General features: G+C 35.5%; 2 protein-coding genes across 2 annotated transcripts; one reads left to right on the top strand and one right to left on the bottom strand.

Annotated features, from left to right (window-relative positions):
* The first annotated feature begins 1,394 nt into the window (after positions 1-1,394).
* LOC306865455 (CMP-N-acetylneuraminate-poly-alpha-2,8-sialyltransferase-like) lies at positions 1,395-8,837 on the top strand. Its single transcript, XM_079410055.1, has 5 exons — positions 1,395-1,633; positions 4,315-4,443; positions 4,622-4,879; positions 5,432-5,725; positions 7,302-8,837. The coding sequence occupies exons 1-5, from the start codon at positions 1,452-1,454 to the stop codon at positions 7,582-7,584; spliced, it is 1,146 nt and encodes a 381-aa protein (XP_079266181.1). The 5' UTR covers positions 1,395-1,451; the 3' UTR covers positions 7,585-8,837.
* Positions 8,838-8,965: 128 nt separating this feature from the next.
* On the bottom strand, positions 8,966-25,681 carry LOC306865454 (uncharacterized protein). Its single transcript, XM_079410054.1, has 13 exons — positions 25,580-25,681; positions 24,863-24,955; positions 20,428-22,629; positions 19,193-19,360; positions 18,796-18,966; positions 18,608-18,709; positions 17,024-17,134; positions 15,903-16,081; positions 15,658-15,815; positions 13,277-13,319; positions 12,886-13,072; positions 12,117-12,252; positions 8,966-10,559 (listed from the first exon to the last, which is right to left on the bottom strand). The coding sequence occupies exons 2-13, from the start codon at positions 24,918-24,920 to the stop codon at positions 10,475-10,477; spliced, it is 3,600 nt and encodes a 1,199-aa protein (XP_079266180.1). The 5' UTR covers positions 24,921-24,955; positions 25,580-25,681; the 3' UTR covers positions 8,966-10,474.
* Positions 25,682-27,175: the final 1,494 nt, after the last annotated feature.

Genomic DNA, 27,175 nt, shown 5'->3' with positions numbered 1-27,175 from the left:
TCATTTACAGCCTATATTTAGGCTACCACATTTATAAAAGTTGTGTTAATTTGTCATGATTATCATGATGAACAAATTGTGTAAGAATCATAAACTTTTGTTTATCAGAGAGCTTATTTTTCAAAAGCCAATGGAAAAGTCCTCTTGGGTTTTTTCTCAAGGAAATCAGGCTGATTGAAGAACTCATGGCCTACATAAATACACCATCACTGCAGCTTGAGAAGCACTGTTTTAAAGGCAAATGGTTATACTAAATACTTTGATTTACATTTAGTTATATTGGGAAGTCGTGGCCTAATGGTAAGAGAGTCAGACTCGTAACCCAAAGGCTGTGGGTTTGAGTCTCAGGTCCGGCAGGGATTGTAGGTGAATATCCAGTGCTCTCAATTCCACGACTGAGGAGAGACCCTTGAGCAAGGCCCACTGCTCAGGGTGCGTGTGCACTTTGGATGGGTTAAATCAGAGCACTAATTCTGAGTTGGTTCACTTGGCCACATCACTTTTATTTAGCAGACGCTTTTATCCAAAGTGACTTACAAATGAGGACAATGGAAGCAATCAAAATCAACAAAAGAGCACTGATATGTAAGTGCTGTAACAAGTCTCAGTCAGTCTAACGCAGTACACGTAGCGAGGGTTTTTAAAAATGTTATTATTATATAATAAATAAAATGAAAACAGAAGAACAGAGCAAGCAAGTGTTAGAGGATTTTTTGCTTTTGTTAATTGTATAATAAATAAAAAAGAAAACAGAATGCAAAAAGATTAGAAAAGCTAGTGTTAGTATTTTTAAAAATAGCAATAGAATTAGAATAGAGAGTTAGAGAGGGTCAAATAAAGATGGAAGAGATGTGTTTTAGTCGATTCTTGAAGAACTCGGATTGAGTTGGATATTTAAAATAAATATTTTAATAATTAAGTATTACATTTGCATGTTCATGGTTCTCTTATGTTGGTTATGGTCACATGACATTTTTTAGTAAGTGATTTATTTTGATTGATTTTATAATGACTTATTTTACTTTAACTTTTTTATGATTTAATTAATTATTAGCTTTTCATTAAACTCATAACCCCCCTGAAGTTGTTAATAACTGGAAATATTTTCTTAATCTTTGTATTTTTATATCAACATGGTACAAGGATATCCTATTTAAATCAATGCGATGAACGAGAGAGGTCAAAAGTAGCCTAATCTAAAAGTAGTCTGATTATAGGCTACCTAAGATGTGTAATGTTATGGATTATATTACTAATTTCCGTCGTGTCATTTGGAATCAGTGACGGATTACAATTTGCACTGCGACTTATTCAATTTGACAGATTGTTAGCATGCATATTAAGTTATTGGCTCCTGTAGGTGTCACTCACAGAGAGAGAGAGAGAGAGAGAGAGAGAGAGAGAGAGAGAGTGTGTGTGTGTGTGTGTGTGTGTGTGTGTTGAGATGGGTAATGTGCGCTACAGGAGAGCACGCTTTCTTCTCATCTCCACACACTTTCGTAAGATTGGTCGTGTGTGAAATGCGTCTTACACGGAAACGGTGGACTATCTGCACCATAAGCATCCTGCTGATATTCTACAAGACGACAGAAATGGGCAGAAATGAAGTGCATCAGAAGACAGGATTGACAGGGTAAGGGCTCATCTTCTGCTGTTACAGAGGGAATTACCACTCCTCTTCTAATGAGCATCGAGTCTGATGAAGATGTAGCCTATATGTATACCTCAATAACAAGGCATTCATGTATGCTCATTTATTTATTGGTTTGCATCGTAACCCTTCTCTTGTAAACTATAGCTCATGTGCCCTGCTGTTGTTCATCTCAATTCAATTAAGATCGACACACTGTCCTTTGTTTGAGTCGAAATGGCCATTTTATTCTTACACCCCCTTGTGAAAAAGAAGTGCAATTAATTGAATGTTCACTTGTAGTGTACTTTAAATTTGATATTTTTATATAGCCTACTTTTAAGTGTATTTTTATTCACTTTTATATATTGTAATTATACATGTATTCATATATATATATATAAATTTGCTGACAATATAACAATATGCTGTTTCTTAACACAGCCTACATGTCATTTTTAAAAGTGCCCTTTAAAATAATAACATAACAAATAGTAAGCTAATAACATGACAAACAAGTTTTAGTAGAAATAACAGTATATTTTAGTTACCATAAATGCTTAACATTTTGGCAATATCTGTATGAAATTACACATAAAGAAGTCAAAAAAGCACTTATTCGTTGTAATATTTTCTGACTAATTGTAATAACATGCAGTTAAGTGTCAGAAAACAGGTTGCACTTCATTATTTTCATTTAAAATTAGATTTTTAAATGAGTAGGCTACTGTTTTTAAAAGTATTTTTTCTTGATTTTTCTGTTATTAATGTGTCAAATCATCAGTAAGTGTAGTATTATAATCCTAAACATAAGTGTGTGTTTTCTGTTGCTCTTGAAATGGAGTTCAGTGTTGATTTCATCTGAATGTTTTAAGTTTGAAATCCAAGGTAAATTTAGATGATTCACTGTCAAACTTGCACTTGTTTTGTTCCAGGAACTGAAAAAATGTGGTCAAGTTCATACTTGCGCATGATCAGCCTCACTTTAGAAAACACGCGCATAGCATTGGGCAATTTTTGTTTTTCACCACAGATGAGTTAATGAACTTTATTTTGGTGCCAATAGAAGTTAGAACATGCACATTTCAGCACAGAGGTGACTTTGTGATTTGCTTCTGACGTGTGTGTGTGTTGTTGGGTAAGTGAGAGGACAGCAGACAGCTTCTGCTCATCAGATGTGGTTTTCTTTAGTGTCTTGCAGACTCGCTGCACATGATTTAACAGAAGTGGAGAGTAAATGTCAACTGCTTCTGAAGTTGAGTCTGCTGTTAGGTTTCGATTTGATTTCACATGATATAGATCTTTTTGACGTCTTGCAGAGACAGTTTGCTCATTTCCAACCTGTAGATTTGTACAAGCTCACCCCCTCAAAGAAAAAAAAGTTTGCACTTTTAATACATTTTCTTTCTTTGTATTTGTTTTCTGGTACAAATTTGTAAAAATTAAATCAAGAAGCAAAATGATATTAAGTGTTGTCTAAAAATGTATCATACATGTTTATAATGTTTATGCTTATATGCATAATATGTTTAATAATTTTTACATATAAAAATACTTATAAAAAAAAGTATAAAATCTACCTATGGGGTAAGAAAAATACATTTCAATCAGGTTTTGTTACCCCATTAATTCTCAAGTACATGTATCTTGGTTTAATATTTGGATATTTGTACTGGAAAACATGCCAAAAATACTGAGAAATAATTTTTTATTTTTTAAGTGTAATGGCATGGTGGATGAAGGATTATAAGGTGTGAATCTATACACAAAATGTATTTATTAATAAAAAACAAAACTCGGGAACACAGGAATCCAGAGAATGTACCACAGCATCTTACAAAACACAGACAAAGCAAAACAAGATGATGATGACAACTGAAACACAGTATACTGGATAATAAGAACAAGAAACAGATGTGCATCAGGGTTATTATCCTTAACTGAAACTCAAACCAATAATAAAGAAGCATATTTATTACATTAAATAAACATTATTTGAAATCAAATCAGATATTTTAAAATACTTGGCAAAGCAACATTTCTAATTCTCATTTAGGTGAAGTACTAAAATATCTAAAAACTAAAATTTCAATTGAAACAGGAAACGATAAATATAAAGGTATAACACTTTATTTCAAGGAGCAATTATCTCTATTTATTAGCATGCATATTACTAGAATATTGGTTATTTATTAGTACTTATAAAGCACTTATAAAGCACATACGACCATATTTTAGATCCCTTAAAGGGATAGTTCACCCCAAAAAAAAAAAAATTGATGTTTATCTGCTTACCCCCAGGGCATCCAAGATGTAGGTGACTTTGTTTCTTCAGTAGAACACAAACGAAGATTTTTAACTCAAACCGTTGCCGTCTGTCAGTCATATAATTGCAGTCAATGGGACCCACGGCTTTGAGAGACAAAAAAACATACACAGACAAAACCAAATTAAACCCTGCAATTAAACAATTGCTTCAAAATAAGAGTCCTTGGAGAAAAATGTACAATAGGCCTGTGACAAATGCCAAGGTCTCTGGTTTGGAGTGACATTTCTGTCATTTGGTAAGTCCAATGGCAACATGTCTTAAACGGATTATACAGGGGTTTTTTTCTTGATACTTGCTGATACTGTGTTTAAAACCTGTACACTGTAGTTACTATGCCACATTTCCATCTGAACAGGGGGTCTGAGCCCAGTTCTACTAGACTGATGGTCAACGCCTCCGAGAAACTGTTCGGCTTTAGTTTAAGTGATATGAGTGACATGGGAGAGGGATGGAAGATTAATGCCACTCTTGTGACCATCATGAGGTGAGTAACCTGCACGAGTTTAAAATGCACACAGCACATAAAGCACAGATCCGAGAGGGGCTAGTCGAGATATTGAGAGCATGACTTCATAGGGTCATTTCTAGAGCTTGTTTGCAGGATGGTATGGTTATGAACTAATAAGTAATCTGTTCTCTTTATGTGCTTCAACACGTGGAAGGAAGGACGTGCTTCGCTTCTTGGATGCGGAGAGAGACGTGTCTGTTATCAAGAGCAGTTTCAAACCGGGCGATACCATCCACTACGTTCTGGACCGGCGCAGGACATTCAATGTTTCTCAGACTCTACACAGTTTACTTCCCGAAGTCTCTCCACTAAAGAACAAGACGTTCAAGACCTGTGCTGTGGTGGGGAACTCAGGCGTTCTCCTGAAGAGCGGCTGTGGGAAGGAGATAGACAGCCATGGTTTTGTTATCCGGTAATGTATTTACTTCTTTGCGGTGATCTAATCATTAGTGTCTTATGGCAAGGCATGCAGTCTAACAAGGTCTAATGGTCATTTATCGCTCACTGAATCAGTGTTTTCCCGTCGGGCTTGAATACTATTTGAGCCCATTTTTGGAAACCTGAACTAGGAACAAAAGCTCAAAGTACCTCCGAAGCGTCACAGGACTTGTACATTGTGTAGTACTGCAAGATTTCCATGGGTTTCACCCCAAAATGAAAACCAAATTTCCTTATTTTGGTTTCATTGATATACTATCGTTTTATTAAATATATTTTTTTAACAGTATATTTCCTGTTTTCTGAGTAGCATTTTTATTGTCATTTTTAGTATTTAGTGTTAGTTGTTTTAGTACTAAGTTAAAGTAAATGAAAATGAGTTGCCTAGCTGAAATAAAATAAGTTAAAGTTGTTTTTTATATTTGAGATATTTTATATTTTAAACTGTCGTGTATTTGTCTTATGTTCCACATATTTTCAAAGACCCCTGTCTCTGACCATTGCCTGTTCTTTCATCCCTGAGCAGATGTAACCTCGCTCCTCTTGAGGATTTTGCAGATGATGTGGGTTTGAGGTCAGACTTCACCACTATGAACCCCTCCGTGATCCCGCGGGTGTACGGGGGTCTGTGGGACGAACGACAGCGGGAGCGATTCATCCGGCGTTTACAGCAGCTAAACGACAGCGTGCTCTGGATCCCTGCCTTCATGGTGAAGGGTGGAGAGAGGCACGTGGAAATCGTGAACCAGCTCATTCTTAAACACAAACTCAAAGTGCGCACGGCGTATCCTTCACTCCGCCTGATCCACGCCGTACGAGGGTGAGTTAGGACATTTACAATTCCAGTATTCAATTTGAATGGAGGTAACACGAAAGAGTGCAGAACGCTAATTCAGATTCATAAGTAATGAAGTAAAAATTCAAATGAATCTAAATTCCAAAATTGATGTCATTTTGATTTTTAACTAAAAAGTCAAGTTTTAAACTTTTTTCTTGACAAACTTGGCTCTTCTAGTTAAAAATCAAATTGACATCAATTTCGTAATTTTGATTAAATTCAAAAAACATTTTAAAAGTTGGAAGATTTTAAACCCTTTGGTACAGATTTACTAAACAGGGCAAATTAGCGTTAGAGTGCAATTCCATAAAAACACCAATGGGAGGGGAAAATTCTGCATGTGATTTACTGACAACATGCACATTATAGAACACAGACGCAGCCATAATGACCATTTTTATGAAAATAAAAAAATTTCATATCGGGCCGATGCCAATATTTACATTTAAAGCCATTATTGGCCGATTCCGATATCAGTCCGATAATATCGTGCATCCCTACTTAGAAGTAGTGATTTTATATTTCATAATACATGGAAGACCATTTATAATACTGAAAATTGGCCCTGCGGCCTCATATGAGGACATTATATTTCAGTGAATTTCTCTGAGACTATACATGCCACAGTTTTAAGTCTGGATGTCCTGTACAGAGCACATTCAGGGCTTTTCAGAGATACCAAATGATTGGATGTTTCACCATGACCACTCCCTCTCCTTGGTCTTCAGAAATGTCTGAAATTTAATTTAGTGACACTCTTATGGAAATATGATACTATTTTGTAATTATCATTTAAATCTGTCTAATTTTTAAATTGTGTGTCATAAATCAACATCTCAGGAAAATGTTATGGGGTTTCAAATCAAAATATGACCTTCTGTTACGAAACAGGATGTTGGTTTCATACATGTCCTCATATGACTAAAATGACTAAATGTTTATTTATTATTTTGGGAGACATAACAAATGACTAGGGAAAGAAATTATATTTCAATATTCTATGAAATATTATATATTATTATGAAAATCTGGTAAATTATTACTCCTATTATTACACTTATTTTTTTCATTATGTGTTGCCCAAAAAACACATTAATATGCAAATTAGATTTAGTTAACATAGATGTAGTTTACATTGTATATAATGAGAAAACCCGTTTATGGCCATTTTACACACATTTTGCATAAAGAAAAAAGGTATATCACTCATTCTGTTATAACATTGTTGAGAATCATATTTATACAAAGTTTGGTAAAAAAAAAAAAAAAATCTTAAACTAAAAATGTATTGGCGATTTAAAAAATCAGTTGTTTTTGCCCATGCATGTTCATTCATGTCTTTTTAGTTTTTCAAAGAAATTGAGTCCCGATGTCCTCAACCGAGGACATAGCATAACTTATGAATGAAATATCATTTTTATTCTAAATGCTCTAAACAATTTAAAGACATAAAAAAAACGAATTTTTTCCAAAACTTTTTTCTCGGGTCTTAAGAGGTTAAAATGCTTATGCACACTGATAATTCAATAACTACAAGCGATGTCTGTTTATTTTTTAGGTACTGGCTCACAAATAAGATAAATATCAAACGACCCTCTACTGGATTATTGATGTACACAATGGCTACGCGCTTCTGTGATGAAATCTACCTGTATGGATTCTGGCCTTTCCCCAAAGATGGCAACGGAAATCCTGTTAAATATCATTACTATGACGGACTGAGATATCGCTATTTTTCCAATGCGGGTCCTCACCGGATGCCGCTGGAGTTCAAAACGCTGAAGAGACTACACAGCAAGGGTGCGCTCAAACTGACCACGTCTAAATGCACATACCCTTGATGTGCAGCTCATGAACGGACGGACACTCAGAACTCAAGTGAAGACTGAGAGATCAAATTAAAATATGTTTCCAGCTTTGGAGAATGAGTGTGCCTTCAACTGCAAACTGTCCTGTGAGACTTCTGATTGGTTTACTGTAGAGAAAGTGCAATGCTTTACACACTGAACAAACTACTGTTGTTTCCAAATGTCCTGCTTAGTGCGTTGATATTACAATCTTTGTAAGCGATCTTGTCTGAAAATGTCTTACAAAAAAGTTGCCAAAGATACTGTATTTTTAGTATATAGAAACATAATAATTTTTTTATTCACACAATTCAGAGACTCCCAACCTGGTCACACATGCCCAAACAGCTACTTAAACAGGTTCTTTACAGTTCCCCAAAAGTAAAATCATGTGTGAAAAATAAAGGTTTTATGAATTTGCGTTGGATTCCAGTCATAGCATATGGTAACTAGGTGAGTCTGATTTCACCCACAGTATCCACTTTTTAATAGACTGAAGATTTTATTTATAAGTGTAAATGATTTTCTGTTAATGTGAAATAAAAGGAACACGTCTGGTTTGTTGTCAATGAAACTTATGGTTACACCTAAAAAAGGGAAACACTGGTATATATCAGTCTCAGATTACTGAATGTATTACATGTATGTTGTCAAAGTAATTTAGACCAATCTGTCTTAATCAAATGTACTGCTGTATGTCAGATTGTGTTGGCATGCCTGGAACAGATAACTTGAATATAATAACGCCTCACATTATTTATGTGGCATTACATTAAGTGTGTTACTGGTGGCTTAAGTGAAAGCATTCTGAGCAGATTATTGATGCAGAAATGTAAATGTATAATGTATGTACGTTGAAGACATGCAATGCCTTAGAGTATTCATTTACAGTTTTGTTTTTCTACTTCAGTGCATTCTTTTATTTATATTGTAGTGTATTTTGTATTTTAAACAGATGTTACATTTTTATGTGCTTTTAAATTTTATAGTATTTGTCTTGCTGTATTAATTTGTTTTAACTGAGAGCTTTAAAGTTGTTTTGAGTCTTTAATGCCAAAAGCAAAAATCAACTTCATCTCCTGAATCTGTGATTATGTTGACATTTCTGATTTCTTGACCACTGTGAGATGGCAGGAAATGACATAGATCTACATATTTTTGAATTGTTTTGGAATTTTGCTAAATAATCTAATTTATGGAGGCCTGTTTCCAAACAATTCAGTAAAAAAAAATTACCTATACTTCTTAAAATCTTATTGTAATTCAATTACTCTAAATTATACTAATTAATTGAAGATATACTGTACAGTATATTTTAGTACAGTATAGTGTATTTTACCACTCAGTGACACCATGTGACCAGTCAGACTATTTCAGGAAACTGTGTAATCATGAAACTCAGCACAAGAACAGCTTCTGTGAGGTAGAACATAATGCAAGTCTGTATTTTGGCAAGCTTCATTGGCTATTTACATGCAATACAAGCACTTAAATGAACAGACTACATCAAATTCTATAGGGAAATCTTTAGAGGATATTTCCACTTGGTCACTGCATGTGTTTTACTGATCAAATAGCTGTCCAGTCGAAATGCATTTCAGCCAAGGGTAATGAATCTGGTTGAATGAATGTAATGTAATGAATTAAAATGAATGAAGTGACCAAGTATAAATACTCCCTTAGGTTGTAAAAAAATCTTATCAAACTGTAAACTGGAAGATCACCCAATACTAATGAAAATATTAATACAAAAAACCATAAATGCATCATTAGTTATAGAAAAAATAGCAAAAGTCATAATATTGCTGGCATATGTATAAATGCGCTAAAACAAGAATTAAGAAACTTCACTGCATCCTATCTAAAGAGGACTAAAGGTTTGAAGGAACTGGCCTTAAAGATAATGTGTGTTATATACAATAACACTGGCAGTGTCTTTACATAATTAGCGAATGTTGAAAATGGAAAACATAAGAATTCACAAACAGGTTTACAGAAATGCATGCCGGCCTTCTTTCTTAACCTCTCCTCTGAATGCAAAGAAACATGCAACATCTGAACGGTTAAGTGGACCTAAAACAATCATCATTTCAAATGAAAGACTGAGAGAATTAGAGAAAAGAGTTTGATGTAACTCTGAGGTTTCTACTTATATTTCTATGCTTCCAGTCATCTTCACTGCACAGGTTGCCATGACGACTTCATGCACTTGCTGCTGCATTGTCAAAAAAAAGCACTTATATATAGAGTTATTTTAGGTTTCATCGTGACTATTTACACTAGAGGATTTGATCATTGCAGTTTCAATTTGTTAAATTGTTCTATTTATTTGTATTCTGCTCAATTATCAATTTGTCGTCAATGTCAAGCCAATCTCAAGATCAGTTCAACATAGACGTTTATCAAAACAGTAAAGATCTGATTACAAGATTTAGCACTGTACAGCTAAACTTTCTGATATTGTACTCAATGCTAATTTGGCGCTATGCATCTGTAAGGCTGTGCATTTGAGCCATTTAGGCATAAGAGCTTCACCATCATCAACCTGCTCACTTTTGAGGACAAAGTGATGTTCTTGTAGTGCATCAAGTCCCAACCTACTAGCCTCTCATGATTAAACTAGCCTGAAGTCTTCTGATAAACTCTTAAGTTAAAGTTGGGTAACTTAGGAGATTGGCTCAATGGATTCAAAAACGGTTTAACTCTAGAGGAGTTGGAAAATTCGCCTATTTCCAAAAAAGTGGAGTGTTCCTTTAAGTTGTTATTGCGCTCAATATTCCCAGATCTGATTTTAAGAGAAAATGATGAAAATGATCCTCATGCTATGGTTTGAACACGATTGTGCTTGTTGAGAAACGCCAGACTGTCCTGTAATCAGTCTTGTTCACATTCTTGTTTCCTCGGATGGGCGAATTGCCTGATGCAGTGGCAGCCATTTTTCTGTAGATGATTTTATTGCACTAATCCATCTAAAAACAGAAGAGAAAAGGATGATGGTAATTCCTATCGTTTCACCCATGTGCTACCTAATGCCTTCTAGTCAGAAATTAAGATTTGCATACAAAAATGCATATTTTTTTTCATATCATGGGCAACAGGATTTTCAAAAGATTCATAAATGCGTTTCAAGATCAAGTCCACATGCAGATTTACATATCACCACCTACAATCACATTTCAACACCTGTGTAGTTTTTGCAACTTCACCCACCTTGATAAACAACAGTGTGAATTATCATTTACAAAATACACTTGATACTTGGGCCGTCAAATTATTCAAACTTAAAATTCATTGAAATTAAGATAAAAATGCACGTGATTTTTTATTTTTTTGCACCTATTAAAAATAACAATATGGTTGATGAAAATGATATTAACTTAAAGATATTAACAATGCACTGAACTTGTGCTTAAAATGCACTTAAAATATAAGACTTGACGTTTTAATATTTTTAAAAAGTGTTTTTGTCAACTAAAATGAGTCAAACTTCAGTTAATTAAAATGAATGAATATGATATGATGAAACATTGTCAGCAGACCACTGAATGACTCAAACATCAAACTGTATGAAAAATAAAACTGGGTCACACTTTATATTAGGTGGCCTAAACTACTTTGTACTTACATCAAAAAATAAGTACAATATACGTATTGTGGTCATATTGTATTGTAAAATACTTCTGCTGCTATTGAGGTGGGATACGGGTAAGGTTAGAGACAGGTTTGGTGGTATGGGTGGGTTTAAGGGTGGGTTAAGGTGCAAGGGATGGGACAACAGTTTAATTATAAATGTAATTACAGAAATTAATTTCAGATGTAACTACATAGTAGTTAAGGCCACCTGCTATAAAGTGGGACCTAAAACTGGAACGGTAAGAGCTTAGGTTAAATCTTTTGATTTTATAATTGTTCAAAAGAAATGCACTCTTGTTAATAGCTAGGTTTGTTCCTTGCAATAAACAATAAACCATAGTACTGTTTGGCTAAAAGTATAGTTCACCCAAAAATGAACATTTTGTCATCATTTACACTGTATGAGTTTCTTTCTTATGTTCTTAACACAAAATTAGATATTCTGAAGAATTTTAACGAACCAAACAGTTGTCAGCCACCATTGACTTCCATAGTAGGGAAAGAAATACTATAGAAGTCAATGAGGACCATCAACTGCTTGATTACCAGCATTCTTCAAAATATCTTCTCTATGTTCAACATAAGAAAGAAACTTGGAATGTTTGGAACGACATAAGGGTAGGTAAATAATGACAAAATTTTCATTTTTGGGTGAACTATTCCTTTAATATATTTTTTTTAATTGAGCCGTTTTGTAGACTGATAATAAAAAAAGAGTTTTCAGCCCTTTTGACAGTCCCACTTGTTTGAAAAGTTGAATTGTAAAATAATACTGTCAAATTCTTTACTGTTTTTTGTATTAGCAGTCTAACTAGCATTATGAAGTGGATTTAATGCATACTGAATGCTTTTAAAAAGCATGAATGAACACTATTCAATATCAAGTTAATTACCGTTTGTTCTCGTTTGCGTTCTCTGCACAGAGGTAGAACACTTTAAACTCTTCAGATGGAGGTCTGAGCTCAAAAGCAGATCTTCTGGATCCCACTGTCTGATCCCTCACTGTGTAGCCATGCAGGTAGATTCCTCCTGCAACAAGACAAACGAGAGCTGTCATAGCAAATCAAGCTATAGCGATACTAGAATGAAAAACTAAGAACATTTGCATGAAAGAACATAAAGCTATACCGTATGTCTGATATATACACTATTTGGAAAAGAGTATTGAGACACCTGACCAGCAGGTACTTTAATGACATTGCATTCATATGCACTTAGTCCCTCCTTTTGCAGCTATAATGCTTCCACTTTTCTGGGAAGGCTTTCCACAAGATTTTGGAGTGCTTCTGTGGGAAGTTTTGCCTGTTCATCCAGTAGAGCATTTGTGAGGTCAGGCACATTCACTACTGCGCAAGAAGGTCAATAGTATTCTCGCCACCAAAAAATGGTTTCAATCAGTTGTTTCTATCTTTTGCTGTAGTGTCTCGCTAGGAAATATCAGTTTACATTTCACAAACATTCTTCTTGCCATTAACTGTAATTACATTTACATTACATTTATGCATTTTGCATACATGTACTATATTGCTACATTTTTATCAGCTCTTGCTTTCCCAGGAAATCGAACCCATGATCGGAAAGCTATAGGAAAGCTCAAATATAATAATCATAATCATATCATAATGGTGAAGCGTTCCAGCAGATGCACTGTAACAGACGTACCTATTGCGCAGGTTGACCGGATGCTGGCGTAGAAATAGAGGCATCCGTCTTTCAGCACACAGTAGTGCTGCACCCATGAGTCCTTGCTCCTGTCCAGCTGGTGCAGTAACCCAAGGCATTCTGGGTTCTTGACTGCCAGAGGGGGCAGGTTTGAGTTGTGTCGAGTCACGTCCACCCACACGTGATTCTGCTTCAACAAGCACCATAATTAGCATTATGAGCATTACAACAACAACATCATTCGCTAGCTTTCAGCCAATGTGATTTAGTTTATTAATTTATCCTGTTAATTTGCATTAATAGAGTTGAAATTTGGAACGAAATACCCTATTTTAGACATGTGTAATGATGCCACAGCAAATAATGCATGCACAGATGATTAGGAAGTTACCTGTGTAATAGGATGAACTGCTCTGCCCATAGCCTCCAGCCACCTGAGAAACAAACAATTACAAACTCATGTTATTACCGGATGGGTTTTTGGTGTGCAAGTTATTAATCGCCTTACAGTATTGGCAGTCCCTCTGAAACAAGCTGGATGGGACGATGCAAACAGCAACATTACGTCTGGTTGCATGGGAAAGGCTCTATGAGCCTAATTCCCTCCCGTGTTGGGGAAGCTACTTTGAAACACTTTTCTCTCGGGACCACCCTCAAGTATCACCCCTACTTTATGTGATGCTGGAGGATGATTGTGCCAAGCAGATTGTTCCATTTTTTTCAGCTGTTTACACACAAAATCTTTACTTGTCACACAATTTCGGAAAGCTGACACTCAAACACCAGAAGCACACACCAAATCTGCAAAACCATATGCTAATTCATGGCCTTTGACTCAGTTTTCATAAAATTCATAAAACACTTTTTGCAAAACACAGCACACAATTTTCTGTGTACCACACAGAAATCTATGAGGAATTAATATTACGGCAAAGGTGTTTGCAAATGTTTGCTTTTGAGATGTGTTTTTCTGATATTTTGAATGCAGTGCTTCATTTTGCAAGAGATGTGAGGCATTTTGCATTTTGTGTGTCTAATTTCTGGATTTGTGTGTAAAGTTTTGAAAAAAGAGGCAAAGGTCTGAAAATGTGTGTAAGCTGTTGAAAAAAACTGTAATAAGCGCACAAGAGCAACCTTTGTAAGAGCAATTGTTATGATTTTCTTATTAAATCTATCTTTGTTAATTACAATTTCATTTATGAAATAGTGAATTGTTTTATGCATTAGATTAACTTCTCAGCATGAAAACAAAAGTGATATAAAATAAGAATAAATTATGTACAAAACATGAGCAAAGGATGTTGCCCATCATTGAAGCGGTTCATGACTTAAGTCTAGCGTGAGGTCACTGAGTTCTGAACTCCCATTATACCCCTGAATCTGTTTACAGTATGAAATTAATCTCTTGTTTACATCGTACCTGCATCTTTTATGATGGGAGAATCTGTATGAGAGCTGAATTCAGGAAGTGAGCTGATTCGGCTGGCCATTGCATCTTGAATTTGGGTGCATTTATGGTTACCCCATTAATTTCTGATCCTGGTAAGACTGCAGTTTTTGTTTAATTCATTTGATGAACTTATACCCCCAGTTTCACAGACAAAGCTTAAACCTAGTCCTAGACTAAAATCTAAGTCTGAGCTGTTTCAACTGAAAGAAACTTGCACTGACTGATCTTAAAATATAATAGTGCCTCAAGATGCACACCAGTAATGTTTTTTTCTATGTACGTTTATAAAAATTACTTAAATGTCCTAATTAAACAATGGCCTAATCCTGGCTTAGTTTAAACCCTGTCTGTTCAACCGGGCCCTAGAGTCTGATATAATAAGGCTGTTATCACATTCAAGACACTGAGTCATACATGCATTATGAAAGGAGCTATATAAATAAAACTCAACTGAGTATACAGGAAATAAGAATATAAATAAATAGAAATATACTGTGAGTTGAGATATTAAGCCTTTTTTTAAGAGAATGTATCTTTAATAGGAGTTAATTTTGTCTTCCTGCACTGGCACATTTTTTACTTGCTATAATAAATAATAATAATTATATTTAAAAGTTAAAAACAATCTGCTTAAAAATGAGCAAATGTATTAATAAAATTCACTTACAGTATATTCAAGATACAATCTATGAATTGCTTCGTAAGTTTTTTTTTCTTCAAGAATTTTAGATATGTTTAAAAGTAAGTTGCAATGTACTAATAATTATAAGTGGTTAATAGTCTAGAAATGCTTTTGAAAATGTTGTTAACTACACTACAAGCTACTAACCAAATGTAGTTAAATACATATCTATCATCTTGGCTATTAAAGGAGGCATATAAACCATCAAAGTGTATAATCAGCAGTTTGAAGAACAGAATGTATCTGGCATAAAAACAAGCAAGGAAGTCTATGAAAATAAATAACTTCAGGGGATGGAAAAGGATGACGGCATTAAATCTTTAAAATAAATTTACACTAAATATAGCCATTACAACTAGAAAACACATTTTTTTACAAGTGCATTTAACTATATATTTCAATATCAAAACAGTAAAAGCTGTGAAGGAACCATAAATCAGTGATCTGTTTATTTAGCAGACTAACCAATTTACCAAAATGACTTTACATTGCTGATCATAGTGCAGTGTTTTGTTATACTGCACCATCACTGCAGCTTGTTACTGGAAGGGCCAAACTATTTTGAAAACAGCTGAAGTGTCACACAGTCTGAGCACTTTTAATAAATCTCTCGGTTTATAAAAGTACTGCATGTTCTCACCTCTTCCTCTCTTGGTTTGATGTGGCACACAGGTAGTAAACTCGGTTCCCGGACACAGGGCAGCATCTGAACACAAACGGCTTTCCTAAACTGCTGTCGGCCTCCACCAACGCCCCTTCCAGACTCACCACAGACAGAGCTCGGCTCTTCCCTTCATCCTGTCAACGAGAAACCAAGTTTACATTGCACTGCACATTCAGACTTTACAGGTGCATCTGTCAGGATGAACAGAAAACTGCACTCACACGCTTGTTTCTGTAGTAATAGAGGCAGCAGTCATGTCTGAGCACAAACCACCTCTTTCTCCAGCCCTTCAGCAAACTGGACTGAGTTCGCTTATGTAAGTAACCCCTGCACGCCGGTCGAGGAGTGTTCGGCATTTGACCGATATCCGAGCCAATGGTCAGAGTCAAAATGTCTGGGCCTGTATTATTCGAACCAGAAATCACACAAAACAATTAGACACAAAATGATTTCATGAAGTTACAGCACCAGTAAGGCTTTATTGATAGTCCACTATAGCATTGCAACTATACAGTGTTGGGAAGGTTACTTTGGAAATGTAATAGGTTACAGATAACAAGTTACCCTATCTAAAATGTAATAATAGTGTAACTATTTCAAATGCTTTATTCAAGTAATGTAACTGATTACTTTTTATTACTTCTCTAAATTGCTAATGTTTTCAACTATTAATCATTTTTACAGTAGTATTCACCACTGATTACTGTCACTTTCGAAATCCTTCATCACTTGAATTAAGATTATAATAATCAAATTTTAAAGCACAGCCACCACAAAATCAGACCTACTTCAAAATCAATCTGAGGTTAAATACAGATTTAAAACCATAACAAGCTATGATACAGGTTTTGCAAATCAAATCTTGCATGGCTATGACTGAAAATATTCAGATGTAAATGTAATCGTTAACATTTCATAAGAAACTGTAATTTAATACAATTACATTCTCAGTAACTGTAACTGATTACAATTACATTTATTTTGGGTAACACTTTATTTTAAGCCATCCTTGTTACACGTTACATGTACAATTAATTATGCATAATTACATGCAAGTAACCCTAATCCTAACCATATAGTAAGTACATTTTGTTCATTAATATTACTCCATACCTAAATATAATTACACTGAAACAAGGACACCTTCAAACAAAGTCTAACCTTATTTTGTAATTAAATTACATAATTTAGTTGCATGTAACTACTTCCCAACACTGCAACTACCAGTCAATCTACAGTAAATGGTTACAGAGAAAACTGGGCATGAAACCAACAAATCTAAATTTAAAATCAAAATCTTGTCCAAGAGAAATGCAGTAATAATATTGTCTGAGTTGCCTACCTTGCCGTGCGAGGTCAGCCGCTTCTGAGTGTGGCACCATAGTGACATCGGTGCCGTTTACCGCCAGCACAAAATCTCCAACCTGCAGGCCTGCCTCCTCCGCTGCTCCATCTGAAACACAGCACACCAGCAGCTCTATCTGACTCCATCTGAGCTCTCAACATCTGAGGAGCATGGCCCATGAACAGCACACTCTTTACTACTACAACTTACTCTAAGTTAGCATTTAAAGAACTGAAAAGAAAATGTGGCATCTGTTCTTGCATTGTCCATCTGCTCATGGTAGATTTTAAAAAGTAATCCATGTGACTAAAGGATAGTAGTAGAGCTGTTCCAACCCGATCTCAAGAGAAAATCTGTGATGTGGTATGAATTTGCGTGATTTGTAGAAATATACAATTTGTAGAAAAATGTAAGAATGAAGCTCCTAAACCTAGCAGATCACACGAAATACACTCTTAAAATTACAGGTGCTTCATGATGCCATAGAAGGACCTTTTTGTCTAAATGGTTCCATAAAGAACCTTTAACATCTGAAGAACCTTTCTGTTTCACAAAATCTTATTTGTGGTGAAAGAAGGTTCTTCAGATTATAAAAAGGTAAGAAAGAGATGGTTCTTTAAAGAACCTTTGACCGAAAGGTTCTTTGTGGTATCAAAAATGGTTCTTCTGTGGCATCGCTGTGCACCTTTATTTTGAAGAGTGTACACAAATGACACCGTACATATTCATATGAATTTACTGACCGTTTTTAATGTAAGTGTTACTAAATGTACTGTAAGTGTTTTGACTGTTTAGTCATGATTTTGTGGCTTATTTGCCATAGTACTACAACCACAACAGCTCTTTTAGCAAAGTAATCTCGTGAAAATCTAGTGCATCTTATTTTCTGTATTTGGCTGACACTGTAATCTACGGTGATTTAAGGGTCACCAAGATTATTAACAATAAAGATAATGATAATTTACCTAAAATGCATATTCAGTATTTCACATCTTTGAAGTTGCCACTAGAAAGAAAAACCTATGGCTACTCGTGAATTTACAGACATAGACAACAAATTAAACTGCTAACTCGTATTTAACCAGTAACATACCCTGTCAAAGTAGCAAAAAATGTCATGCAGATTCATCAAATAATTACATTTTTAAATAATTATTGAGTTATGTGTAGCTCATTGCATGCAAGGCACGTATTTAAAACATACAGTACAATGTACGTGTGTTAAAGTATCCACTATGTAGTGGATCTTCTCCAGTATGTCATCGCGCTACAGGTTGCAGCTTTGTCTCTTTAAAAGCTTGAGCGCTTTAAAGCAGGATGGATTCTGATGGGCTCCGAATGTTGTTATCATTCATCAGCTGGAAAACATATTCTGATTTCAATGATATTGTTCCTTTGTGTCATTATCATTATAGTTGTGGTGTGGGCTTCTCCTATTCCCTCTCTCTATTTGGTGTGAACAGGTCTTATTCAGTGCCTTCAAGCTATTATTTTGATCAAATCTAATTAAAAAATAACTAGTGAGTTTCTAATTATTTTACTTTGACATGCACCAGATATGTATCCTTGATAATAACTTACTTGTGTCCACCTCAGTAACCACGATGGGTTTGGAGAACTGAATCCTGAAGCCCCAGGGATACTCGCCCATGCCTTTGCTGATTTTCACTGTCCGCTGACGAACTGAAACATATAATGCATCTTTAAAAACAGCAAATCATAAATAGCCAGTTCTAGCATATATTCATCCGAGAATGCCATGAACCCACTTGCTGCTGGTCGAGTACAGCTGCTGAGACGGTGTGCACCTTCATTCTGGTTAACTTCATCTCCATGGTATATCCATGATACCGAATGAAAGGTTTCTGTGTAAAATCCTCTGTCCTCAATATCCCGCATTGACATGTCCACTGAACGAGTGTCCTCAGAGTTCAATGTGTCTTAATAACAAAAAAAAGAAGACAATCTTTAAAATAAAAATACATTTCTACCTACTGTAGCCTACATTTTGATAGTCAATAGTAATTTTCACAACAACTTTCTTAATACAAGTACCAAACTACCAAATATATGCCAGAAATCTGAGGTTTCAATCAATACTTCCTTCGAAACCAATCAGACAATCGACACACGGCACATGTGTTGAGCGTATATGTAAGTGAATACCTGATTCCTCTGTGATAATGCTAGCAATAGAACTTCCTCCTGCAGAACTGCGCTGTTTGCTCTCCTTGAAGAGCTTGCGTCTCCTTGCCCAGTGGTCTGAATGCTCCTCTGAATCTTTATGAATGGAGTCTGTTGGAGGCCTGAGGTGCTCTTTGACCTCTAATGAATCTATGAATGATAAAATACACAAAAATCAATAGGCCTGATTACATCAACATTGTAAAGCCAAAGCCAACAAAACACTGCTTTAGTCATTTTCAGCTTCAGGGCACAGATTGGTGACCCAACAACACAGATCCAAAGTTAATGATCCTACAAAATAAATGTAAACAAAAATGTCCAGAAATCTGGACATTGGTAAAAAATTATTAAAATTACCATTTTGGCTTCTAAATGACTCTAAACTTTGTTTTTTAAATGTGTTTGTCTGCTTTCATGTAAATTCTTACCATTTGTAAAATGAACGTAAACTATGAATATGAACTAAAACTGCTGTCTTAATTAGAGAGTCACTGATTCATTCATGCAATGATTCAATATGACTCATTCAAATGATTTACATGATTCATTCAAAGCAAGTCACTTTATGAATGGGTCTTTGAATCATTGACTCAACCAATTCATTCAAAAAGGCCGAATAAAATATCACTGTGACTTTTTCATTGGCAGAACAGAGCAAAAACAGTTGTTATCAACAATATTGTGTCTAAAATGTGTGACACTTAATATTAACGTAAACATTGAACATTTGACTTATTTATTTAAAGCTGCAGTCCATAACTTTTTTGTGTTCAAAATTTACGAAATGTATATAATGCGAGTACACCATGAATCCATTTTCTTGAATCACTACGGTACACCTATAATAAGTGTTTATATTCTGACTATTTTAGAGGTATTTTAGGTAGGTACTGCTGCGGAGTAGCCCAGTACCTGTGTGATTCGTCATAGACATAAACAGAGAGAAGTAGCTCCGGCTATAATGTTCTTTCACAAGATGCATACAGTTCTGTTTATTAACCGCTAGAGCGCCAAAAGTTACGGACTGCAGCTTTAAACTGTAATCAGAAAACCACAATATCATAATTGAAACATGAGCGAGAGTGAAACAGTTCGAGTCCGTTAGAGGGTAAATTGTTTCAGTTTCAGTCTCTCCAGCATTCAGAGTTTTAAGGAGGTTGTGACCCACCAGTGAAAACCACTTTCATGAAAGCATACAGTATTTTAGTACTCACTTTTTGAGGCACTTTGCCGTTCAGACAAGTCATTTTTATAAAGTTTGTTTGTCCCATAGACATCTGTGCTTATTTTATCCAGGGGTTCATTTGGTTGCACTTCTCCAGGCTGTTGAGAGGACGTGTCCATATGTAAGATTAGCTTACTGTTTGCAGAAATTGTGGTTTTTCGTGCTTGTGAGTAATCCTGGAGCTCCTCCACCACTTCTCTGATGCTGGCGAGGTCCTCTATTGGAGAAGCACTTGGAGACTCACTCACAGGGCTCAAAGCATCTATCTCATGCTCCTCATCAAAAGAGAAGACGTGGTTGCCCTGCAGAAATCTCTGCTCACAGTCCCCCGTGATTATTGTCATTACCGAACCTCTTCGTTTCTTCGGAGCTTCGTCTCTGTCACACGTGTTATGCTTGATGCAGTTGGGTAATCCTTCGTCGATTTGTTCCTCAGAGTTGCACAGGGAAGGTGGGATGACATGAATAAGAAGCTCCCTTTGATGTCTCTCCATGGTGTCACCTGGAGAAATGGACTCATCCAGCTCCACCATCTCCTCATCAAAGCCACTTTCATTGACTTCATTCAGCTCAGGCGCACCATCAACGATCATCAAACCAGAACTCGGTTGCTCCATCTCATCCAGATGTGCTGGCCCCTGATATTGTTCGCCTCTAAAGAAGACTTCTTCTGGGCTCTCATCGGACCTGGATGGATAGAAGGGGTTCTTCGTTGAGCTGTAAGCTTTAAATTTGTGAATACAAGAGTCGGGACCTGTTGTGGAGCTGGAGCTTGGTCTATAGCTGCTGCTGCTGGAAGATTTGCGGCTCCCAAGGGGACGTAGTCTTTCGTCTTCCGCGTAAAATCTGCCCATCCTCTCTACCTGAGAGGGAAGCGACTGCATAAAATATGACGACAGTGTGCCAGAGGAAAACGACTCTCTGTATGAGGGAATGCTGTCTCTGGCTTGACTCATATGATTTGTGACTCCCGGATACGTCTTTCGTCTTTTGGGTGGTATGTCCATGTAGCCTGCAGGATCAGTTTTGCTTTCTAGGATGGCGATGCTGTTGTTGCGCAAGCGCGTTTTCCTTTCATGATTGTCGATGAAGTTTTTAGTGAATGAAGATCTGTTTATTGAAGCTCTGGGATTCATGAATAAATACCCCTGAGGACTCGAGGACTCATTTGTCCTGTTGTCCAGTGTATTCTGGCACATGAACTCTTTGCACAAGGTAACCTCAGATGATGTCTGCGTGCAGTTAGTGTTGTTGTGGTCAGCGAATCTTTCTCTGGGACTGATCTGACAAGATGCAGCATTTTCTGCAAGGAAATCCAGTGCATTACTCTTCCCATCAGCAAATTCATCAGGGGGAGGGATATCCCATAATGCCTCGTTACTGAGACTGCTGGGCAGTGAGCGCTGTTTCGGATGTTGCCAGAAATCAGAGGGTGATGAACAACGAGAGGATCCATCAACCAGTGTGAAATCTGTGTCCGTCTGGCCACCTGTATTTCCCCAACGGTAGTTGTTTTTACAGCAGCTTTTACGGCAAGCCATTTCTTCGGGATCGTCCCATGAGCTCTTGGAAGCATGTGATGGCTCTGAATTCAGCTCTGCAATGCTAATCTTGTAGCTGATATTCTCACTGATGTTTTGTTTGTAATCTGCTCCATGTTGGTTCCATGAATAGACGTGGGTGTTTTTTTGATGTTTTTCAGTTCTAAAATGAGTTTCTTCTCTTTGGTCTCTGTGGTTTTGAATGATAAAGGTTGCCTTGATATTTGAATCATCAGAAGTCACGACTTCATTGATCTCAAGCTTCACATTTGGGCTCATGCACTTGACCTCAGTGATTGTGACTGCTATCACACTGCTAACCGTTGCTTCATGGCACTGTTCGAACACAACTCTTGGAGAAGACAGTCCAGATTTATCGATGGTCACAGAATGTGTGATTTTTAACCCTGGACCTCTGTCTACTGGTTCTGAGTTTGGCTTTTGTCTGTCGTTTTTCTTTTTGTCCTGAAAGAAATCTTGGCTACTCCCAGATTTGTTTTCTTTCTCTGTGGTCTCCGTCTCCGTCTCCTTCTCGTCTTCAGACACTGATAGTTCATGCTCTTTACAGAAAGAGTCAGTTTCTCCCTTCTCTGCAGCTTCCACAGTGTCCACCATAGTGTGTTTTTGAAAATTATATGGAGAGATGCATTCTGTACAAAAAGAAAAGAGGTTTAGATGCATTGCATTGCACGTATCTTTCTTCAGTCTTATTTGTAACAGAATACTTGTTTATGTTTGAAGGAAAAACCCCAAAAAGCTTCATTTTAGCAATCATAAAGTTGCTTAACCTATCAAGGAAATATAGGCAAATCCACCTTATTTTTAATGTAAGACGTATGCAGCTATTTGTAACTTGATTGTTTGAGGCTTCTGGTGTGCAGTTAGCTGTACAAAAACCCTCCGTTATGCTGCTTGCTAGTAACTGATTACATGTTAGATTATAATTAAATTAGATTATATTACATATTTAAATTATTCATAATCAGATACAGTTACTTTTTGTTGATTACATGAATACATATTCACACGGTAGCAATACATTATTCATTGATTTTTCATCTTTTAAATGTTTCTTTGTAAAATTAATTATGCATAATTAATTGATTGATTTTTCATCTTTTAAATGTTTCTTTGTCAAATTAATTATGCATAATTAATTGATTGATTTTTCATCTTTTAAATGTTTCTTTGTAAAATAACCTACTGCTTATATATACTCAGAAAGATTTCCAGTTTTGTGGACATTCACACGTTTGTCTCTAGTCAGTCTCTAGTCAGATGGCTATAATTACACAGAATTGAGAGACCACACAGCATTTGACCACTGGATTCACAGAAATCCTTTCAATTTTAAGAAATGTTTTCTAAGCATTTCAACATTGCATCATGAACATTAATGTGTATCTGAATTATCACTCAGTGGTTGTTTAACCATGTATTACTATGCTTCGGAAAGCTTCTGTCTTTCAAACGCATTAAAATGCACAAATTCACATTATTTCTTATTTACATGTAATGCAGGGATTCCCAATTTTTTTTTTGTCAGCTGAACCTTTTTCACGTAATATATTTTTTTTCTTGAATTCCCCTCTAAGACTGTAAGGTAATAAGTTAATAATTAAGTAACACATTTGCATGTTCATGGTTCTCTGACATTGCTTAACAGTCACATGACATGCAGGTAAACAATAAAAAATTTGTCATTTTTAGTAAGTGTTTTAGTTTGACTGTTGTTTTTATTAAACTCATGAACCCTCTGCTGTCCCTTCATGAGCCCCAGTTTGGGAAACCTTGACGTAATATAATGTTTAATGCTTTTCAGGTTGTTAATTACAACGAATCAAATCAAATATTTTTTTATTTTTTGTAATTTTGTACTAATATGTGAGCCTAGAGCACAAAAGCAGTCGTAAGTAGCACAGGTATATTTGTAGCAATAGCCAACAATACATTGTATGAGTCAAAATTATGCATTTTTCTCGAATCATTAGGATATTCAATAAAGATGAAATTCCATGAAGATATTTTGTACATTTCCTACCGTTAATATATCAAAACTTCATTTTTGATTAGTAATATGCATTGCTAAGAACTTCATTTGAACAACTTTAAAGGAGATTTTCTCAATATTTAGATTTTTTTGCTCCCTCAGATTCCAGATTTTCAAATAGTTGTATCTCAGACAAATATTGTCCAAACCATACATCAATGGAAAGATGATTTATTCAGCTTAATAAATTTGCGTAATATTTCAAACTGCTATTTGTTATCATATTAATTTCAGTTTATTATCATAATCAAACACTCTGGTTTGAAGCACAAATAGTTTTACCTGCACTTTATTACTCTGCTAGTTATTTACTTACAGCAGCTGATAAATCAGAAGTCTCACACATTTAAAGATAACAGCTTACGTCCGTGTTGCTAAACAAGGCGGATACAGTGGCCTCAAATAGTATTCGGACACTTAAGCCACACTTGTCTTGACGTCTGGATGTCATTGTGAAGAGCTCTAGTATCACTCATTTGCAAATGCCTCTGCGTTTGATATTTTGTTCCCTAATACAAAGATTTTTTTTATGTGTGGCTTAGTATCCAAAGCTTTTTGGGGCCAATGTAAGGGTATTATGATTTCTGTTATACAGTATCACAATTATATAATACACATAGTCAACTGCTACATTCTAATATAATTTGGTACATTTTTATTGTTATTTTAGAGATCTCAAAGCAGATTTCTGTGTGATGGCGAGTGCTGTGAGTCCTAATCGGGCACCCGTGTCTGGCAGGTGCTGCAGGCGTGGGGCTAAGCGTGACTCAGACAGTGTTTAGAGGATTACGCTCCACACATGGCCCCGGAGCCACATATAGATCAGCACTCACGTTTACTGCTGCTGGAGCTCCGCCTCCTGCGACTGTTCCTCCTCTTCCTCCGACTCATTCTGCTGGATGACCTCACATCTACAGCCCTGTACACTAAAACATAGAAACATGGGGCCATTTCATCTTCTGTGTTGTTGTTTGTTTATAAATAGTCTTGTTCATTCATAAACATAAATTAATGAATCAATCCAAACTAATGGTCATTCATACAAACTGAAATGTTGAAAATGAAAAGGTTTTATTATTGTAGAACTTAACATGAATCTAGATGAATAAATGCTTTAAAGTATCGTTCACTGTTATTTCAAATGACCTCATACATTAACTAACACATAACACTTACACTATTTCATTTTAAATGATCCTCTTACAAATTTTTAAAAGCCCAAATATTTCATAGGGTCTCTCAATATAATCATAAAAGCTGTGTGCTGTTCGTTCAACAGTCAGTCAACAAACAAACAAAAATCACTCCATAAATGAAACATTAGTTCGGAATTCAGGAGCTTTCTCATTTAATTGTATTGGTTTGATATTCTAAAAATTATAATATTATTTTAATGGAAGGCAAGACATACTATGACAAATGTGTGTGTCTGCCTTGCTAAATTTCGCAAGAGTCAGCAAAGTCCTAATCTTGCAATGACAATCACTAACTATAAGAGAAAATTCAAATTATATGCCACTATATGGATCCAAGTAAATGTACATTCTTACCTTAAGGCAGTCAGTGCACGTTTCCGCACAGGTTCCTTTAGAGACGTAATGATGTAAAGCCGGTATTTGCATCAACAGCAGCTGATATCAGGGCACTGCTCCACTTCTTATTGTTCTATTCTTGACATAAAGCCCAGAAGGAGCTTAAATGAACTAATCCCCCTCAGACCCAGCCCTGTGTCAGTGCATGAAACACCCTTTTGACAGGTAGCCAATAGCATTTCGTCTTTAGCTATTGTAAGGAAATGTATTTATTTATTGTTTGTTGAGGAATAAGTGCAACTTAAAAATAAAATGAGAGAAAAAAAAATAAAAAAATCACATTTCAACTTGACAAATAAACTGAAATATCTAAAATATCTATATCTATATCTTTTTTCTTTTTTTTTTTGCATTTCTAAAAGCATCTAACATTTCTTTTCATCAAATTATTCAACTATATAAATTGAGATCATATAACATGGTCACAATGTAGCAAGGTTCTCTCTGGACCATAACAACTTTGTAATAACATAATCACTGCTGTGAGAAGCGTATGTGTTATTATGGCCCTTGGTCTGGAAGCCAAGCTTTGTTTTATTAATTATATTTATTAAATATATATTTGTTATATTTAACAACATTTTAAACTAGGAATAACTGAACGGTTTTGAATTACTTTTTTTTTTTAAGTGGCACCCAGAACCCTCTTTGACACATGAGTGAAAATGCTTCAATTTTTCAATTTCTTTAACAAAATAATTTAACTTAATTCTGCTTAAATCTTATATCTTCCTTCCACATTCGCAAGCCCCATCTTCCCCAAAACACCTACAGTATGCATACATGGAATAAGATAATAAATAATAATAAATAAATAAGTGCAAATAATTCTCTAGTCACAATACTGAACATCATTAAACTATGCATTTGGTCTGCATTAACTTCAAAATATCAGGGCTACTTGTTGTTGTTATTCATTATTAATTTAAACATTTTTATTATAAAAAAAATTTTTTTATTAAAGCTGCAGTCCGTCACTTTTTTGTGTTCAAAATGTACTAAATTTATGTAATAAGCGAGTACACCAAGCGAGTAGTTCTGTTTATTGACTGCTAGAGTGCCAAAAGTTACAGACTGCAGCTTAAAAGAAATAAATTTTGATTTTTGGGATGAACTGTCCCTTTAATAATCAGAGTTGACTGAGCTGAGGCATCATGATACCAGCAAAGGCTGATTGGATTGTCAGCACAAAACCATAAATGAAATAGATTTGAACAGAATAGTGCTGTAAACTGAATACTATCTGCTGCTCATCTTTCTGACTTAAAACATGAACTCTAAATATAGCTCACTCCAGACTAACTAGCAAACACGTTGCTAGATTAAGGGACAGGCTGTCAGTTCATTAAGTGTTAAGCTGTTTACAAGTTGTTAACTGAAGCAGCTCTTCCTTTGACATCCATTCAAAAACGCAATTCAGCATCTGCACACCATTCCATTGAAAATACCCGAACCCCTAATTGAATTGCAATGTAATTTTATAACTCTTTTTACATTTAAGGGTCATCAGAATTGATTTCTGATCCTGAAACACACTTTAGGTCTGTAGACTTC

The sequence above is a fragment of the Barbus barbus genome (genome assembly GCF_936440315.1).
Source record: "Barbus barbus genome assembly, chromosome: 47".
Taxonomy (NCBI): Eukaryota; Metazoa; Chordata; class Actinopteri; order Cypriniformes; family Cyprinidae; genus Barbus; species Barbus barbus.
Note: the sequence above shows the minus strand (reverse complement) of the source record. Positions and strands in the feature narration are given on the sequence as shown.

Bases quoted from the DNA above. Each gene is read 5' to 3' on its own strand.
- LOC306865454 (XM_079410054.1), bottom strand. From the start codon at position 24,920: ATGAGTCGGAGGAAGAGGAGGAACAGTCGCAGGAGGCGGAGCTCCAGC. The intron at 16,082-17,023 runs GTAGGCAACTCA...CGAATAATACAG, and splicing joins GGCTGACCTCGCACGGCAAG to GCCCAGACATTTTGACTCTG. The intron at 10,560-12,116 runs GTAATTAACTTG...TTCTGTTTTTAG, and splicing joins AACGCAAACGAGAACAAACG to ATGGATTAGTGCAATAAAAT.
- LOC306865455 (XM_079410055.1), top strand. From the start codon at position 1,452: ATGTGCGCTACAGGAGAGCACGCTTTCTTCTCATCTCCACACACTTTC. The intron at 1,634-4,314 runs GTAAGGGCTCAT...CCATCTGAACAG, and splicing joins CAGAAGACAGGATTGACAGG to GGGGTCTGAGCCCAGTTCTA. The intron at 4,880-5,431 runs GTAATGTATTTA...ATCCCTGAGCAG, and splicing joins AGCCATGGTTTTGTTATCCG to ATGTAACCTCGCTCCTCTTG.